This window comes from Eurosta solidaginis, chromosome 5, assembly GCF_040869045.1.
Source record: "Eurosta solidaginis isolate ZX-2024a chromosome 5, ASM4086904v1, whole genome shotgun sequence".
Lineage (NCBI taxonomy): Eukaryota > Metazoa > Arthropoda > Insecta > Diptera > Tephritidae > Eurosta > Eurosta solidaginis.
Window position 1 is genome coordinate 267,741,259 of NC_090323.1, and position 19,537 is coordinate 267,760,795.

At 32.8% G+C, this 19,537-nt stretch overlaps 1 protein-coding gene across 8 annotated transcripts in view; it reads left to right on the forward strand.

The window, feature by feature from the left end:
- msn (serine/threonine-protein kinase msn) overlaps positions 1 to 18,889 on the forward strand; it is a 161,349-nt gene extending 142,460 nt beyond the window's left edge. For 6 of the 8 annotated variants that reach the window (XM_067790384.1, XM_067790391.1, XM_067790387.1 and 3 more), the window contains 7 exons: positions 6,925 to 7,416; positions 8,282 to 8,437; positions 8,653 to 8,820; positions 9,595 to 9,744; positions 12,560 to 12,694; positions 12,765 to 12,839; positions 12,910 to 18,889. In XM_067790384.1, coding sequence (XP_067646485.1) covers positions 6,925 to 7,416; positions 8,282 to 8,437; positions 8,653 to 8,820; positions 9,595 to 9,744; positions 12,560 to 12,694; positions 12,765 to 12,839; positions 12,910 to 13,083 — 1,350 coding nt within the window. In that variant the 3' untranslated portion in view covers positions 13,084 to 18,889. The remainder of the gene's footprint in view (positions 1 to 6,924; positions 7,417 to 8,281; positions 8,438 to 8,652; positions 8,821 to 9,594; positions 9,745 to 12,559; positions 12,695 to 12,764; positions 12,840 to 12,909) is intronic. The other 2 variants (XM_067790390.1, XM_067790392.1) reach the window with 1 other exon arrangement.
- Positions 18,890 to 19,537: the final 648 nt, after the last annotated feature.

Below are 19,537 nucleotides of genomic sequence, written 5' to 3' on the forward strand. Positions count from 1 at the left end.
GTCCACCTATGGAACTAAGGATTACTCCCTTTTAAAATACTCATTAATACCTTTAATTTGATACCCATATCATACAAACACATTCTAGAGTCACCCCTGGTCCACCTTTATGGCGATATTTCGAAACGGCGTCCACCTATAGAACTAAGGCCCACTCCCTTTTAAAATACTCATTAACACCTTTCGTTTGATGCCCATATTGTACAAACAAATTCTAGGGTCACCCCTGGTCCACCTTTATGGCGATATCTCGAAACGGCGTCCACCTATGGGACTAAGGATTACTCCCTTTTAAAATACTTATTAACACCTTTCTTTTGATACCCATATTGAACAAACAAATTCTAGGGTCACCCCTGGTCCACCTTTATGGCGATATCTCGAAACGGCGTCCACCTATGGAACTAAGGATTACTCCCTTTTAAAATACTCATTAACACCTTTCGCATTCTAGAGTCACCCCTGGTCCTCATTAATACAACAATCAGCACTCCCTTTTAAAACCCCCATTAATACCTTTAATTTGATACCCATATCGTACAAACACATTCTAGAGTCAACCCTGGTCCACCATTATGGTGATATTTCGAAACGGCATCCACCTATAGAACTAAGGCCCACTCCCTTTTAAAATACTCATTAACACCATTCGTTTGATGCCCATATTGTACAAACAAATTCTAGGGTCACCCCTGTTCCCTGGCGAAATCTCGAAACGGCGTCCACCTATGGAACTAAGGATTACTCCCTTTTAAAATACTCATTAACACCTTTAATTTGATACCCATATCGTACAAACGCATTCTAGAGTCAACCCTGATCCACCTTTATGGTTATATCCCTAAATGGCGTCCACCTATAGAACTATGGCCCACTCCCTCATAAAATACTCTTTAATGCCTTTCATTTGATACACATTTCATACAAACACATTCCAGGATTTCCCTCGGTTCATTTTCCTACATTGTTATGTTCCCTTATGTTGTCACCATAGCTCTCAACTGAGTATGTAATGTTCGGTTACACCCGAACTTAACCTTCCTTACTTGTTTCTGCATAAAAACACAAAACTAGAATCAACTTTCTTGTGAAAAAAGTGAATCATCAGAGACCGAAATATCTTTCCCGTGTTATTTGCATTGTTTTTATTGTTAAAAATGTTAATGTAAAAATAAAATTTAAAACATAAACAAAATCACTAAATTTGGGGTAATAGTAGTCTCGCTTTCTCGTGGTAGAAATTGTTTTTGTGTTTTGAAGTTCCGATAAAGTTTTGTCAGCTTTTCTAGCTTGGAATCCAATACAAAATAAAGTAGTGTCATATTGGTATTATTAGCTTATTTTTTATATAAACAAAATACATTAGAAACAAACGATTGTTAAGCAAATGAGCTGATAACGAGCTAGCGTGAATACTCTAAACATAAAGTATTAGAAAAATCTAGCATATATGACGAATAGCAAAAAATACCTTGAGAACTCCGTAATTATTTGATTTTAATGAAAAAATGATATTGATACGCATTAAAAATGTTTATGTAAATACTTTTTGGATATTTTTCGAACTATAATAATGTACTTTAAATATTTTTTAATCACTACTTTTATATATTTAGTACGTTTGTTATATTCTGTGTGGCATGTTGGATCAAGAAATATAAGATCCCCAAAATATGAGCTCATATTAATTGATTTTGAGGGAGGATGAGATTTTGATTAACTGTGACTAACGCAAACTGTTTATGTTCTTCTAATTTTATATATCACATTCACCACAGTGCAATTATATTTTATCATCACTTTAGATAAAAAGATTCAGAAATGAAGTACGCCCTTTGCTAGTTTCGAATATTGAAGGATCTGGGCCTGTCGAAGCTGGCACCTAGCGTGCTAATATTTGGGCCTGAATTTGGTTAATGTACGTTCATATACAAGGCAGTTCTGTCAATGATCTTTCACCAGAAAACAATTATACGAAATACAAAAATCTTTCTTAAATTTTTTTGTTAAACTTAAAATAAAGTAAAATAAAATAATAAAAAATGATTCTAAATAGAACCTGTATAAAAATAAATTAGGAAAATAAGAAAATCCTAAAAAAAATTGGGTTAATTTTTGTGTGAGAAATAGAACCTAAACCGCTAGGCTTTCAACCAGCGTTGGCAAATGAATATACATAGCAGCTATAAATTATTTTGAAAGTCTCAAAAGATCCAATTACTGCATGTGGTATATTTAAATTAGTGTTTGTACACCGAAAGAAATGGAGCTAGTAAAATCAGCAAATTACGTTTGTTGTTCTTGAATTAACAAAGTTTTTTTTGTCGAAATAACAAATTTGTTTTGTTATTTCAACAAAAGAAAAACTGTTAGCCTCAAGTTAACAGTATTCTGTATAAATGACAGATTCGCAATCAATCTCACTAATTTTTCTGTTAAAACAACTGATTTCATTGGCAATTTCAACAGCGAACAACTGTCAATATTAAGCAAATGCATCACCCAATTTTAAAAAGAAACTTACGCTAACGGCGCTTACTGCTTTGTTCTTATGATTAACGTGCCTAAAAAATCTCTGTCATATCAGCAACTAATGGAATTCTTAGGGTGACATTAATAATTGTTAGTTAACATAGCAGAGAGCCACTGTGGTGTGATCGTTGCGTGCTACAACTGCCACTCGCAAAATACTGGGTTCAAGGCCTGGAAAAGGCAACACCAAATTCCATAGGAAATAATTTTATGTATACAGTTTTTTTTAATAGTGCTGTGGCTTACATTTGATGACCTTTTTTATTTGTTGATTTGACTGCTAAAACGCTCAATTCAAAATCAACAATTTGTTCAACAGCTATTTGCGATGGATAACAATTTACAGAAGTGTCTATTGAATTGACCCGTAATTCGGTTGCTTTTACCAGCTTTTTTCTTTCAGTGTAAGATCGTTGTGCAAGAATACCCAAAGTAATTTAATGTTCCTTCAATTCGTAATACGAATTAGACAGAATTGCCCTGTTAGTGAAATTATAAAATCTGTTCGTTAAATCTATTGAACCCAAGGCCGGTTATTAATTAACCAATATCACCCAAAGTAATTTTCGTTTTTATGTCAGAAAAGATGTATTATTAAGAAAGTGTGGGCTAAAAAACTACATCGTTCTATTTTTCCTGGGCGGAATACTTTTTTAATGCCCTGCTTTCATGTGTTAATCTCACGGTATGCACCTTTTTTGAATGTTATAGTCATTTAACACCATGTCCATCGCTATTTGCCATGTAACAACCTCTGGGTTATATGGGTTAACACAAAGTAGTATTTTCAAAACTTCAACCGCAGTTGTTGGTTTTGTATAGCGATTCTTTGTATTATATTTGAATTTCAGAAACTGATTTCAGACCGGAGATTAAATATGTAAAATACGTTATTTTAATTAATAGCCGACCTTGTGCCAAAAAATTTTAAAACCTTTTTTCTTTTGATTGCACTGCGCAATTTATTCCCTCATATTCAGGAGTATAAACATCATTTTTCCTATTTCGAAAACTATATCATATCACAATTTTTACAAAGTGAGCTTGAACTACTGAAGGAAAACTTAAGTGAGCTGCCGACGATCAAGGTTATCTGCAGTTATAGACGTAATCAAGCATTCTAAATCTGGTGTCAAAAATCTCCTATCGCCCTCTAACAAAAACTCTAATGCTAACAGATCTCTTAGGTTCCGAAAATATTGCAACTCTGAATGTCAGTAAATTGTTTCGTATATAAAAAGTATGAGTTCCTTCCAAACCATTTCGCCTATTTCTAATAAAAACAGAGAATGGACTAGAACATATCATTCCCATATTGAGCTTAAACTCACAGGGCAATACTCATGTTAAGAACCTAATTAATTTTGTTGATTTTCCGACAGGATGGAAACTACTCCTGGCTCTATTCTAAGTCATAGCCAGGAGTGTCTGAATTTCGAATACTCAGGATTATAGTTTAAGTTTTATTTATTCATTTAATGCATCATAAATTAACCTTTTCTACTTATTAGAAGAACCATATCGTTAGTTTAATTCACAAAATGGTACAGATTTTTCAAAACTGCTTTATTCACAGTTTTTTTATGATATGTAAAAATAAGCCCTCGGTTAAAGTTTTATGGAGTTAGAACCAATAGCAACGAAGTTATGCCACTTTTGAAAAGCCATTTCTGCATGTAGTAAATGAAAAAATAAAATTTTAATAATCGGGGATTGCCCATATTGCTTTTATAAATGTATGAAAACATTTATTTTAAGCAATTTTTTAATTTTATAATTTATTTAATAATTTGGGAAAAATTTAAACAACGTGACATCAGGACGGACAAGGCGACAGCTGTTTCGATTATACCTTGTAAATCTCTTCAAAGCCTTTTCTCCCGGGAGTGGGAGTCGAACTCGCACTCCTACGATAGTTGAAATGGTTATAAACGCATTCAGCTACGTCATGCCTTAGTTGTTGTAAAGTTTTTCCCAATTGCCTTCTTTTTGCATAGTTTAATCTTTTACACATTGCATACTTCGTATGCAACTATGTGCCAAAGCTATGCTTGGTACGGCGGTTTTCAAAGAAACTTTGGTTTTGTTGCTGTTTTTGTTCTATTTATAGAACTACAACGAATTAACCAATTTTGTCTGTTTGTATGATTTTAATAATCGGGGATTGCCCATATTGCTTTTATAAATGTATGAAAACATTTATTTTAAGCAATTTTTTAATTTTATAATTTATTTAATAATTTGGGAAAAATTTAAACAACGTGACATCAGGACGGACAAGGCGACAGCTGTTTCGATTATACCTTGTAAATCTCTTCAAAGCCTTTTCTCCCGGGAGTGGGAGTCGAACTCGCACTCCTACGATAGTTGAAATGGTTATAAACGCATTCAGCTACGTCATGCCTTAGTTGTTGTAAAGTTTTTCCCAATTGCCTTCTTTTTGCATAGTTTAATCTTTTACGTTGTTACGTTGTTTTTCGCTTCTCCTGTGAAATGTAAAATTTGTTGGATAAAGCTTTTGTAAATTAAGCTAATGATATACATATAATTGCAAGGGTTTCTGATATTTTTTCGTTAATATGATTTTGACAGGACTGGTTCAAAACGAAAACTAGCGCGTTTCAACCTCCCACCGAAGACCAACACTAACAATTTGATTCCATTGAAACCGCACATATACCATAGACAGTACAATAATATCTCAATTTACGTCTAATTTATCGTAATAGATGTTGTTATTACCGTACGAACTTACGCCTGAGCGCGCAACACAAAATATAACACAAACATGATTCATAAAGTAACATTATACTAATCATTTTGATTTTAAAATATGTGCAACAAATAAGTTCAATTTATTAAAAATACATATCGAGCTTTAATCGTAATTTTGGGGTAACCACCAAATAGAAGATTTTATATGAAGATAGTTTTTAAACAAGTAGGACAATACATGTTAAATTATCCAAATTTTACTTTAAGTTGTCACATTTGTCCATTTCATAGGATATATTATTCTGCTTATCTTGATAAATAAGCAGTGGCTTAAATCATCTAGGCGGTTAAGTTCCTTTTAATATGGATGATCTTACTCTACTCAGAGCTGGACAGTCATAGAGAGAGGGCATCAAGGTTGCTTCCTTCTCGTCGTCTTTACAGCTCTAAAGTAAAACTCCTCCCGATCCCTGATTCATCCTGGAGCTATCAGTAAAAATGCTTTTCCTCCCTAGATGAACACCAACTCCAACCATACATGACAAATAATCCCTATTGGTGGCGTGACTCTTAATCCGTTCTTTATATGGATGTACTTAAATACATTGAAAGCCTCCACATACAGTAATATGCGGAAAGGTCAATCAAAATATATCTACGTAAAGGTCGCAGTGCATCGAGGCCTAGAACATCCGAATGTGCCCCTCATATTCTACCCCAAATAGACAATCATCTTAGCAGCAGGGCTTAGGGGCCGATAACCAGACAAAAGAAAGATCCACAATGACGCTCACGTCTTATTTTGGGGTTGTCCTTAAAGTTTTGCTACACTTCTATCGATGACAAAAGGTTTAAATTATGAATCTATACTGAATCGGAAAAAGTCGTGGTTAGAGCTTAATATGTACACATCACATAAATTCTAGAACAAAATATATAACACAAATTTCTGTCAGCCTTTTTTACTTTATTATTTTCTTCCATCACATTATGGCGTTTGGGAAATACTTAACACATTTTATCGCTGTAACGCATTTATCTATCGAACCTTAACCGTCAAAACGCGGTAAGCGTAAGAGTTGAATGCATTCCTTTTAGATGCAATCCTTTGGTAGGTGCAGAATTTGATATTCCTAAAGTGCACTCAAAGTAAACGAAGAAATGTTTGTTACTTACATTGTTTTGGCGGTAAATGCACTATATGTAGTTATGGGTCTCTAGTCTGTGCACCCCCCAAAATAATTCATTTATGTCTATACCAAAAATTAATATGTAACTAACAAAAATTCATTTAATGTTTAGGCTATTTCACAGTTCCATATGTATGTATTTATGTATATATATTTTTTTCTATTGCTCCAACTAGAAAAGGCTAATAATGTAATATGTATATTTGATTCGATTATTTTCATGGGTTCTAAGACTTCTTAAACATTCATACATATCTACTCTTATTTATGATAAATTTGTTGCACTAGTTTCCTCTATTTTATGGCATGTTTTGCATACAAACTCTTGTGGTGAATATAGGAAAAGTATATCTTTATTAAAACTAAAACCAAGCTTATATGTCTTCTATTTGTAAATATGTATAAAAATTCAGTTTAGGCTGAGCTTCAGTTAAAAAAAAAAACTAACCCATTTATTTTTATTCTCTTTACAAACTCGTCTCAACAGTACCAAGCGGCCATCAACTCATCAGTACATTCCACGCCCTCAAAATCTTTTATTTCTTCGAACAATTCACCGCAATCGACAATTTCTTTGTCGTCCACATCGCGGCAGAATAGTCCGAAAAATTCGATTAGCAAAACTCGTTCCACAAGCAGTATTACTAATTTATTGCATAAATCTGCATCTTCTTCTTCCAATATATCGACACCATCATCGTCTAATTTGCCACCGCATGCATATGCGCTACAACAGAAACAACGCAGTTTTCTCACATTTGGTTTTGGTGCTGGCGGCTCAGGACCGACACGTCGTGAATCGCATATAAATGTGAATGTAACGCCAACATCGCACGAAGCCACAAGCGACACACCGGAAATACGTAAATATAAGAAACGTTTCAATTCAGAAATTTTATGTGCAGCATTGTGGGGAGTCAATTTACTGATTGGTACTGAAAATGGTCTTATGTTGTTGGATCGTTCCGGACAGGGAAAGGTATGCGAATGTAACTGTTGTTGAGATATGAGAAAGTTTATGCAAGTTGATTTTTGATGTGTGAACATCTTTGCTCACGGTATGGGAGAATCCTGAATGTAAGCGTAGTCTTTGTAAGTGGTATGATATATGGGGGATATACATACATATGTAGAATGCAAATGCAGGCGTAGGGTGAGTTAATGGTATACTGTATATATAGTACTAGCAAATGTCTAAGCGTAAGCGTAGTGTGCACTGTTGGTATATTGTATGGAGTACTAAGTGTAGTAAATGGCAACAAGGTACGTGGTTGAGTTGATAAGAGCGAAATCACACAGCTCAAGGCAAAAATTTCTCTTATAAACAAATAAAAGTCTCTGAGTATATATACAAAGTATTATGCACGCAAATGCATGAAGTGATGTATACACAGCTGTTATGTTGCAAATAAATAGCAAGGGATATAATGAACAAATCCGTGATTGTTATTACTGATACACCAACTATTTACAAAAAAAAGCACCTGGTTAGGTGTTCAGCTTTAAATTCCATTTTTTCCATTGAGTAACCCTGATAAAAATTCGATATCAAGCTGATAAAAAATCGAAATATCGAAGATATTAATTCGCTACCTATATTAATCCAATGCTAAAACATTAGCTTGCCGGCATCGGTTGTTCCTGATAAAAATCCGAATAAGCTCTTATAAAAAGCCCGAGACTATTTTTAGTAAAGTTACTTTTGTGTTGCTTTAGCTTCAACTCCTGGGCGAACTCAATTTAAAAAGATTCTTAGACGAACACTGTATGTTTACACATCGATCCTCACGAGTACTTGGTACTCACGTTGTTTTTTATATTCAACTTTTTTTTCCTGTTTTCAGGTATATCAATTGATCTCGCGTCGTCGTTTCCAACAAATGGAGGTGCTAGAGGGTCAAAATATTTTAGTTACCATATCTGGAAAAAAGAATCGTGTACGTGTTTACTATTTGTCATGGTTGAAATCGAAAATTCTACGCACAGATGGACTTTCTGATGTAAGAAAAATATATATTTGTTCTTAAATGTATGATATTTTTTAAATATAAGATTTACCGAAGTTCTCTCATGTGAACTTTAAAATTATCTATCTTGTTCCAAAAAAAAAAATGATTTGAGAAACGTCTCTTATCTAAACATGTACCCTGGCTTTAAAAAGCTAAATTTATTTTCAATACTCACTTGAATACTTACAATTTATCCTTAATTGCAGCAAGTTGAGCGTCGTAATGGTTGGATAAATGTTGGTGATTTACAAGGTGCTGTTCATTTTAAGATTGTGAAATACGAAAGGATTAAGTTCCTAGTGATCGCATTAAAAGACTCAATTGAAATTTATGCATGGGCTCCCAAACCATACCACAAGTTTATGGCATTTAAGGTATGTTAAATTTTCAATTTTTATATGTTTGTATATAGGGGTTAAATAAAAGCCAATTTGATTTCATTATTTGTGACCCGGCCTATGAAAATGTGGCTTATGACTCAAAAAATTTGTCCACTTTTTTTTCTGGTTTCGATAGTTTTTGAGACGCTCTTTCACGTGGTGAAAACTAGAAAGTCATAACTTGCTTAGAAGTGTACTAAAAATGTAGAGAAAGAAGAGTACAAATGAAAGAAAACATAATTTTATTGAACATCCAGAATCAAGATAATAAATGAAATTGAAAAATTTTAAAACAGGATTGAACGCTGCAAAAACGATTTTACCAAAAAAAATAAAAAAAGCTGTTTTGCACAAAAAATATTTATTTAGCAGTATTAAGTAGTTTTCTTCGTCGCTACCCTTGTTGAAACCTTTGAAGTTGCTCGTTTTTTCGAATCTCCTTCTGTTTTCACAGAAATATGTTTAAAAAACCTCGCTAAATTCTTCTTTGACAGACATTATTCACAAGCGACACACGTCCTACTCGTTCAGCATTGCTTTTAAATCTGAGCACTCACACGATTTTTTTTCGGTCAGAAACTGGTTGTGCTTTGCCTTTTGGACATGACTGTTCATAATGCAAAAGAAAAACTACTAAGAAACTGAAGAAATGCATTGTTTATCTTTAACAGCTGTTTCTCGCAATTTCTTTTTTGAGTCATAAGCCACCTTTTCATAGGCCGGGTTACATTTGTTTCTGAATCATTCTCTCTTTCACTTGCTATCTAGAATTTTGGCGATTTGGAACATCGTCCATTATTAGTTGATCTCACCATAGAGGATCAATCACGTCTTAAAGTGATTTATGGTTCTGCAGAGGGTTTTCATGCAGTCGATTTGGACTCCGCCGAAGTATACGATATTTATCTTCCTAAACATGTAAGTAGCTTTACGACTTTGAATGTTTGAATTGAAATTTCTTAAGAAAAAAAAAATAGAAATAAAAAGTAAATGGCATTTCTTAAAATCTCAAAAACGCATTAGGTGTTTGGAAAATTTATATCAGTCCAACTTTAAATATTGCCTCAGAATATTTTGTTCTCGCCTTTTTTTATTCCCGCAGAAAAATTCCTCCAATTATAATTATTTTCTTTTATGGAGAACAATAATGGCGAATAGGAAATTCGAATTTTCGAAGTCAGCTGTTTTGCCAAAGGACATTTTGTTGCGCTTTTATATATATTTTTTAAGAAACTGAAAATTTTTAATTATTGTGGCGAATTTGTTTAAAAATGCTTATAATAAATGGGCAGTACACTGAAAGAAAAAGACTGGTAAAATAATCCGAAATACAGGTCATTTCAACGGAAATTTCTGTCAATTTTTATCCATCGCAACAAGATGTTGAATCAATTGCGCACAAATCGTTGATTCGTAATTGACAGTTTTAGTAGTAAAATGAACAAAAAAGTTGTTGCGACAGCTTTGTATGAAAGTACCTACGTTGCGATATAAATAAATAAATGTAAGGCGCTATAACCTAGGCAGAGATTTTAGGAGGAACTTCTCTTCCAATTTGCGTCGTGCTCCTTTTTAATTTTTCTTACAAATTGGCGGGACTCGACCTACATGTTTTATGCCGTCTCCGAACGGCATCTGCAAGGCATATGAGTTTTCACTGAGAGCTTTTCATGGTAGAAATACACTCGGAGTGCTTGCCGAACACTGCCGAGGGGCGACTCCGCTTAGAAAATTTTTCTTCTAATTGAAAAAGCTTGTTTCTAAATTTTGATGTTGCTTTTCCCGGGGTGTGAATCCAGGGTCTTCGGTGTGGTAGGCGGAGCACGCTACCATCACACCACGGCGGCAGCCATATGAATACGTAAATATGTGAATACATAAATACGCATGCTTGCTACATATACACACATATGAATATAGAAATGAAAATAGTAGTCACAAAACTTGTTCTCAATTCTTTCAGCTGCAGCTCAGCTCTTTGTCAATTCCTTCCATCGCATGTAGTTGCCACACTTGATTGTTTCGAACAAAACTTGTAGTATAAATGTTTGACGTAACATTTTAAAAAGAGAACTTGTAAGTTATAGAAAAGTAAAGAATCCAATCGCAGTAAGGTAATTCACCACTGGAGTAACTTTACATGTAATTCGGCAAGTTTAATTTTCGTAACACTTTAAGTTGAAACGATTCCAAAACAACTCAAACTTTTATTTTGTCGGAAACATCAATATTAAAAAAGGATGTTTTTTTTATTATCTTATTAGATTCGTTCGCTTGAGTGAAAATTCATAAAAACTTGAAAATGTTACTAACTTTGGAAAAATCTTGTTCGTTCAAACAAAACTTTTGCAACAAGAGGGCGCAATATTTGCATTTCGCTTGGGCGAGAAGTTGCAAAATTGTACCCGATAAAAAGGTCTCCCGGTATCTCATAATTTTTTGCACAGTTTTTTCGTTTTGTATTGATAACTGAAAACTAGTTTTTTATTTGCCCATTTTGTGTGTTTTTTTCGATTTGATGGTTTTCTTATTTTAGTGTTTTTTTTTTTAACAAGTGACACCATTGTACTTAAAAAAGTAGAGAGCGCAGTGAGCGTAAAATTCTTTTTGAAATTTGCTCATGTATTGACAGTTGATCGCCGTTGAAATGACCTGTAAAATCAGTTGTGTTAACAGAAACATCAGTTAGATTGATTAGGAATCTGTCAATTTTACAAAATTTTGTTAACTTAAGAGCGACAATTTCTCTTCTGTTGAATTGACTGAACTAATTTGTTCGCTTGACAAAGAACTCGGTCGAATTAACCATAATTCGATCAATTTCACCGAATCTCCGTTAAGTCAAGAACAACAGAACCAATTTGTTGATTTTACTAGCACTATTTCTTTCAGTGTCTTGCATTTCATATGGTATTGGACGAAATTACTAATGAATTGGTGCCTTAGCAAAATCAACAGGGGAGCAAAGAAGAAAGTTGCGCGATCATACAAATCCGCAGGAGTTGCTTTCTCCCATTCAGCAAAGTAGTTTTCTGGCGTCCGTGTCGAGTTAAACTCTTCTTTAGTCACACGCCAAAACCTATTTAAGCCTTCTTTATCTTTAAAAAATCCTTGCGTGTTTTTGGATGGTTTTACCTTGCTCAGAACAAAAGTAAAAATTCCTAATTGTATATACATATATAAAGTAAAGTAATCTTAGTTGACAGCATAAGATTGGAATTGAAAATGACGCCCACTTTTTATATTGAAAATTTTAAAGTCGGATAAAGATATTAACGAAATTTGGTAAGAATGTCTTTTATGACTATAATTTAGTGCCAGCCAGGGTCTTAACCCTATCCATAAATGTTAAAGGTCTTCAGGACAACTTGCTAATCAGGAATTGTAGAATTAGCAAAGCTAAAATAAAACAATAATATTAATACTAATAAAAATAATACGTATAAAAATATCTTTATGACATTCAGCAATTAGTAATTAGCAGTAAAACAATATAGGACAGGAAGAAAAGGAGATCAAGGCCGAGCTTCTCTTCCAATTTGCGTCAGGCTCTTTTTAATTTTCTCTAAAAATTGGCGAGACGGGACCCACATCTCTAACATATTGATATTTATTGTTGCGCAAATGCCTAATTTCCCACCATTTTCAAAACAGTTACGTTCTTGAGTTCTAACACGCAAGACCATACTTATTCAATTTTCTTTTGCACTCATATCAACTTTTTATATTACAGACTCATGATGCAATCATTCCGCATTGTATAGTCGCGCTTCCAAATTCGAATGGCATGCAACTCCTGCTCTGCTACGATAATGAAGGTGTCTATGTAAACACGGTTGGACGTGTTTCCAAAAACATTGTCTTGCAGGTACCTACAATTTGTGATTAAAAAAATTGTATGTTCAATTTAAAAAAAATTTTTTTGTTTTGTTTTGCAGTGGGGTGAAATGCCAACATCTGTAGCCTACATCGGCACTGGACAAATTATGGGCTGGGGCAATAAAGCAATAGAAGTAAATATACGAATTGAAAATTTCATATGAAAAGTAAATTCATCATAACTGCAAATGATCTTTTTCACAGATTCGCTCAGTAGAAAGTGGACACTTGGATGGTGTCTTCATGCACAAAAAGGCACAACGCTTGAAATTCCTTTGCGAACGCAACGATAAGGTGTTCTTTAGTAGTGCCAAAGGTGCTTCATCGTGTCAAATATACTTTATGACACTCAACAAGCCAGGCATGGCCAATTGGTAATCAGTCAGTACAGCAGCGAATTCAAAGGATTCGATGAAGTGATAATTTGCGCAACGTAAAATTATACGATAATTATAAATTATGAGAGCGTAAAAAAATAAACTGGAGTTACGAAACATGCTGATTGATTACGACGACGACACAATCGACTTAGTTTGTTTTCGCGTAATTATAAGAGAATTTTAAAGTAAAATTTATAACCAACATAAAAGTAAAACAAATGCTTAGTTGCTGCTTAATATTGCTGCTGAAAATGAAATAAACCTAAATAAGCATTTTTAGCATATTTTACGGTATTCATGAAATGAAGTGTTCGATTGGTGGAATATAAGCAGTAATTAGATTTGGATTATACAACAACAATGGAAAAAGAAATATAAATAGCAAGGCGTATGTGTACCGTTGAATGGTACTTATATATATAAATATATACATAGATGAATGCATTAAAAAGTGAATTTGCACATACAGAAAACCAATAGTTAAAAATATAAAAATTAAAAAGAAAAGCTTATATATGTATGTATTTTAGTATGTAATTCTTTTGTGTTATCAAAATTTATATAGAAAAGAAAATTTTATGAATAGTATGCAATAAGAATGATAAAATTTAATTAAAATGGAATAATCGTACACAAGCAAATATTCGAAATAAATATTTTTTTTTATTAACACTACAATTTTTGCTGCAACCTATTGCATACGAATCTCTGAATTGTGTCAAATGGTTTGAAAGAAATTTAAAAAAAAAATATTTTGTTTCGTTTGAAAACAATTTTCAGTAAGCATTGCTTACAAGTGCCAATTTTTTTTAAATTTCTTTTTGTCTTTGTGTTAACTTCCTTTTTCTCTATATTATAGTTTAACATTATTTGCATTTCAGTACGAATTTTACAAATGCTCTTAAAACGTCTTCAAAATGAAACTAAGAAATTCCGTTGTATGCATAAAAACTACAAAATCCGTGGCAATACATTTTTAACTTTTTACTTTTCGTCTGTTAGTGGAATATCAGATTTTGGTTCAAGAAAGTTTTGTTTTAAAGTTTGTGCCCAAAACACCATAAACAATATAAATAATATTCAAGAATTTTGAGGTAGGAAGCGAATTCTGAAATAGGCATTATTTAATCAAATTCTGAAACAGAACATTTTCGAACTGGCAGCTGAAAAATTTGATCTTCCACTCAGGCACCGATATTAACTCTTTTTTGTATAACTAGATTTTCACTCGAGACCAGCAGACCAAACCTAAACAAAAAGAACTATTTACAGTCCGAATGAACCAACGAGATGATTAATCGAGAAGCGTGATAGTCCTAGTTCATACTAAAGTCTCATTTGCTGTTTCTTACTAGCAAGCTGAATTGCTACTTTTCTATGTTCTATAATTTTCGAAAATGTGTTCAAAGAAAGGAAACCGTTCACGTAGACTCAGCTTGATATTGGTCAACAACATATAAAAGACTTACATATGTACCCAGGGTTATTATTATTGCGTTACTAAAATCTTTAAGTTTCGAAACTCAATACCAGAGTTGGGGGTAGTGCATTAGAGCACCAGCCTTCATCCACAGTTGAGTGTTGAAGATGTTGAAGAATTTTTCACTAAAATACTTTCATACATGGCGGCCACCGTGGTGTGATGGTAGCGTGCTCCGCCTACCACACCGTATGCCCTAGGTTCGCAGCCCGGGCAAAGCAACATCAAAATTTTAGAAATAAAGTTTTTAAATTAGAAGAAGAATTTTCTAAGCGGGGTCGCCCCTCGACAGTGTTTGGCAAGCGCTCCGGGTGTATTTCTGCCATGAAAAGCTTTCAGTGAAAACTCACCTGCCTTGATGCCGTTCGGAGTCGGCATAAAACATGTAGGTCCCGTCCGGCCAATTTGTAGGGAAAATCAAAAGGAGCACGACGCAAATTGGAAGAGAAGCTCGGCCTTAGATCTCTTCGGAGGTTTTCGCGCCTTACATTTTTCGACTGTTTCAACTTTGTCCAAAATGCTTTTATTTTTTGCATAATTTCACCTTGCAACAATTTTTTTTTTAATTAATTTTTTTCAAATATTAAAATTTTTAACATATAATTAATTAATTTAGAACTTGTTTGTGCTCCAGTTTTTTTTTATCAAATAATGCATTATTTTTTTATTTTAAGAATTAAAAGTTTTTTTTTTTAATATCTTGTTTTATGAAAATTGCATGCCAATCAATTGTCGATTTTTTTAAAGTAAAAAAAAAAAAAATGATTTTTCCGTCTGCAAACAGCTTCCAAGGCATATGTGTGGGCCTAAGATGTTCGAAAGCAGGCATGGTCCAATACTCAGAAAAATTAAATTGATTTTGTCGTAAGGTGTTATCGGTAACAAAACGTTTTGTTTTCAAACAGTTTGTATCACTCCTAAAAAACCACCTTACTGTTATAGTTTAAAAGTTGTTTTTAATGCATAATTTTACATTGCTATGAAGTTTTTAACTTGATACTGAGTTCTTATTTTTATATTAAGCTAAATTAGTTCTTGCAATATTTAAAAAGCCACAAAAACAAAAAAAAAGTATGTGAAAATTTTCGCGCTATCAAATTTAATTAATTACATTTACATTTATATTTTTTTTTATATTATTAAATTGCATTAAATTTATTTATTTTTTATAAATTAAATATATGCATACATATTATGTAAATATATTTGCGCTTTTTATAAAAAAAAAATATGTAGCTAATATTTCGAGCGCCCATTAAATGGTTCATCAGTTTGAACCGAAATATGTATGTAAAATCATAGCCGTTTTTTGGGTTTCGTCTTTTACAAAAGTAGTTCGTTTGATTTATGTGTTGTAACCATTTTTTTTTTTCTTTTATGAAAAAAATTATTCGCCATTTGTAAAAATATAAGTGATAGTACATAAAATACAAATGAAATGAATGAATTATATATGTATGAAAAAAACTATATATATATATAATTAAATGGTAAAGAAATCGTAAGCGTTATAATAATGCATAAAAAGTAAATGTGAATTTTTGTTTCCTTTTTTTTTGCATAGTAAATAGTGTTGCATGATGGCAATGAGTGAAGTGGAATGACGTGCATTAAGAAATAATCATGAATATAGCTTAAAAAGAACTTAAAATAAAATAAATATTAAAACAGACTTTCATAAAAACACGCCCACAAACACAAACACATACAAATATAGCCACAATTAATTAAAAAAAGCATGAACAGAAAAAGTGCGGCTGCTGCATTCAATTAAGTTCAAAAAAATGAAAATTATAAAAAAATAAAACAGTTTATATACACATTTACATGCATACATAATAAATAATTAAATAAATAAGAATACTAAATGGCCTAGATAAGCATTTTTTACTGAACTTTTTATAGAGAGCCTTAAACACGGCTCGCGCGTTATATAAAAACAAAACAAATATGTAATAATCATAAATGCGGTCACTCACACAAATAAATTTAAAAATATTAAAATACACACACATACATGCATACATACTTTAAAATGCAAATGCAAATGCGTTTTTGTGGCGCATTAAAAAGTAAACAAAAAACATTTAAATTAGAAGTAAAAAGCTGAGCAACAAATTAAGAGTTAACACATGCAATCATAACAAAGACAAAAAGCGAAAACAAAGTAAACAAACAAAAACAAACTGATTTGCAGTACTTTAAACAAATTTTTTTACTATTTTTTTTATTTGTTTTGCAAAGCGAAATTTGTTATGAAATGTGTTCGTCATAATTCACCTCACTCTTCAATATTTTTCCACCGAACTAAATATGCATCACAAATATTTGCATAACAAATAGACAAACAACTGTATTCTATTATGGCCAATTAAAAGTCAATTAAAGAAAGCGCTAAAACAATATGCGGGTCAAGCGGCCCCATAGTGTGCTGCTCAAAAAAGTTAATACATTACGAATATAAAGTAGTAATATAAAAAATTTTACACTGAAATTGTTTTTGCATTTGTATTATCAACACAATTTCCCATACATTGCTATGGACAGCAATACTATGCCGTACTACCTCGAATGGTATACGGCGAAAGTCGGCAGTCTTCCACGATTGCTATTTTTCTGGTGTAATATGCTTTCTTCGTCATTCTAATAATTTTTGGTTAACTCTGAAATGAACAACATTCATTTTATATGGAAGAATATTTATGATGCCTTTAGAAAAAACTTAAATATTCAACGCGGTTGTAAATATAACTAAAACAAAAGTTTTTCAGAATTCTTTTTTTTTTTTATAAAGTTTACAAGGGTTCAAGATCCGGGAAACATCGAAGTGTTTAAAAACCAGTATTTTTAATTGGAAATTATAATTACATATGCGTATATGTTGCGGCCGCCGTGGTGTGATGGTAGCGTGCTCCGCCTACCACACCGAAGATCCTGGGTTCACGCCCTGGGAAAAGCAACATCAACATTTTAGAGATTTTTTCAATTAGAAGAAAGTTTTTTTAATCGGCGTCGCCTCCCGAGAGTGTTTGGCAAGCACTCCGAGTGTATTTCTGCCATGAAAAGCTCTCAGTGAAAACTCATCTTCCTTGCAGATGCCGTCGGTATAAAACAAGTAGGTGCCGTCCCTCCAATTTGTAGGAAAATTAAAAGGAGGACGAATCCAATTGGAAGAGCAGCTCGGCCTAAAATCTCTTTGTGATAACATCTTACATTTATTTATATGTAACAATCTGCAAAATTTGAAATTATAATCCCCCCTATTGCGAGTGTCGATCGGAATAGAATCGACAATTTGTCGATTCCATTTTTTGCATTTAATATTATTACTATACAAATTAATCGCCAAATCTTTGGACCATTATAAACAGTTATTTTATACAAGACAGATTTTGCTATTTTTTCAACTTTTCGATGTATATAACATAATTTGTATACATTATAAAGATAGTCAATTATCGCTCAGCGGTCGACTATCTACTGCAATCGACACTCGCAATAGGGGGGAATAATTTCATATCTGTCAAAACGGCCATTCCAAAGTATTTTACTACCGTTTGGCACGGGCTATATATATATTAGCTTTTTTTAACGAATGCTTTACAATAATCCATATGGCAAATACCGTGATTAGCTGTTCGCTTTGGCTATTTGTTCGTATTCAACAAAAGAGTTCGATTCGGCTGTACCAACGTTTTTAAAACTTTGGTTTTTCTTGATAAAAATATTCAAATTTAGGGTCATTCATTATTTGATTTCTCAGTAAATGTTCGAGTGTTCTCTAATCATAATCAATTGGTCCAAGTAGTAGCTGTATGTTTGTGTGTGCAACACCCACTTTACGCCTAACTTAGCTCAAGCTTTTAAAGTGTATTGAATTTACCCAAAGTATCTCCAAACAAAAAATAATAAATTTTAAGCAACACTGGAAACTAGTTTCCAATATAAATGTCTCCATGTATGTTTGTTTATTTAAATATTTGTTCTATTTGTTCATCGTATAAGTTATTTTATATATAAATGTATTAAGATTAATGTGTTGGAAATTATGTTAATACTGACGTATTATAACAACTCTTTTTGTATACGTGTATGCCTAAACCTTTCTTTCCTCTCTTCCTTTATACGTTTTGAAATGCTGACTCTCCTTTTTTCTCTTTATATATTATATTTATATGTATTATTTGTATGTTTAAAATTGATTAATCGACATTGGTTTGAACAGTCTTGAATTGTCTTATCAGTAACTTGTAAAGCGCATATATCTTTAATATTAATTGAAATATATATATAATCTCAAAATTAAAATGGAAAATAAAACAAAGTGTATTTTTTCTGTAAATAGTGTCCGTTTAGTAAATTTTCTGCTTATTAGTGATGTACACCACCGAGTATTCAGGAAACCGATTCCGGTGGGTAAATTTATACTAATTTGGGTCTAGCTATGGCCGTTTCCAGACAATTCGGTAAGTGGAAATTTTCATTGTATTTCTTGCCAGTTCCGCATGCAGTGATTAGTACTCTGTCTGAAGGCGTGAATCTAGATAGTTTGGAAAGAGACAATTCATACGAACTCATACTATAGACCTGAAAGCTTCATTCTGTAATTCAATTCGAATTGAAATACGATTCGATAGCTGTTAATTTACATATTTTTTTTTTAATCCGAAAGAAATATCTTTCGAATCGAGTTACATAATAAAGCCCATGGGCAGTCGAGTAATTATACCATCTGGGGCCCCTGGAAAATTCTTTTGATAAAATATAAAATAATCGTCACGTTGTACTCAGTTTAATTTTAATAAACTGTGTGATTTTCAGCATATCCAATTACACGTTGTATATGTCCCACTAATCACCATAGTAGAGGTTTACGCCGATCCCTTTATCGGCGGCGGCGGCGTAGGCTCTATTATGTACCGGCGTACGCCGGTGTTCTTACTTTAAAAAGCTTGATTTTTCTATTTAAAAA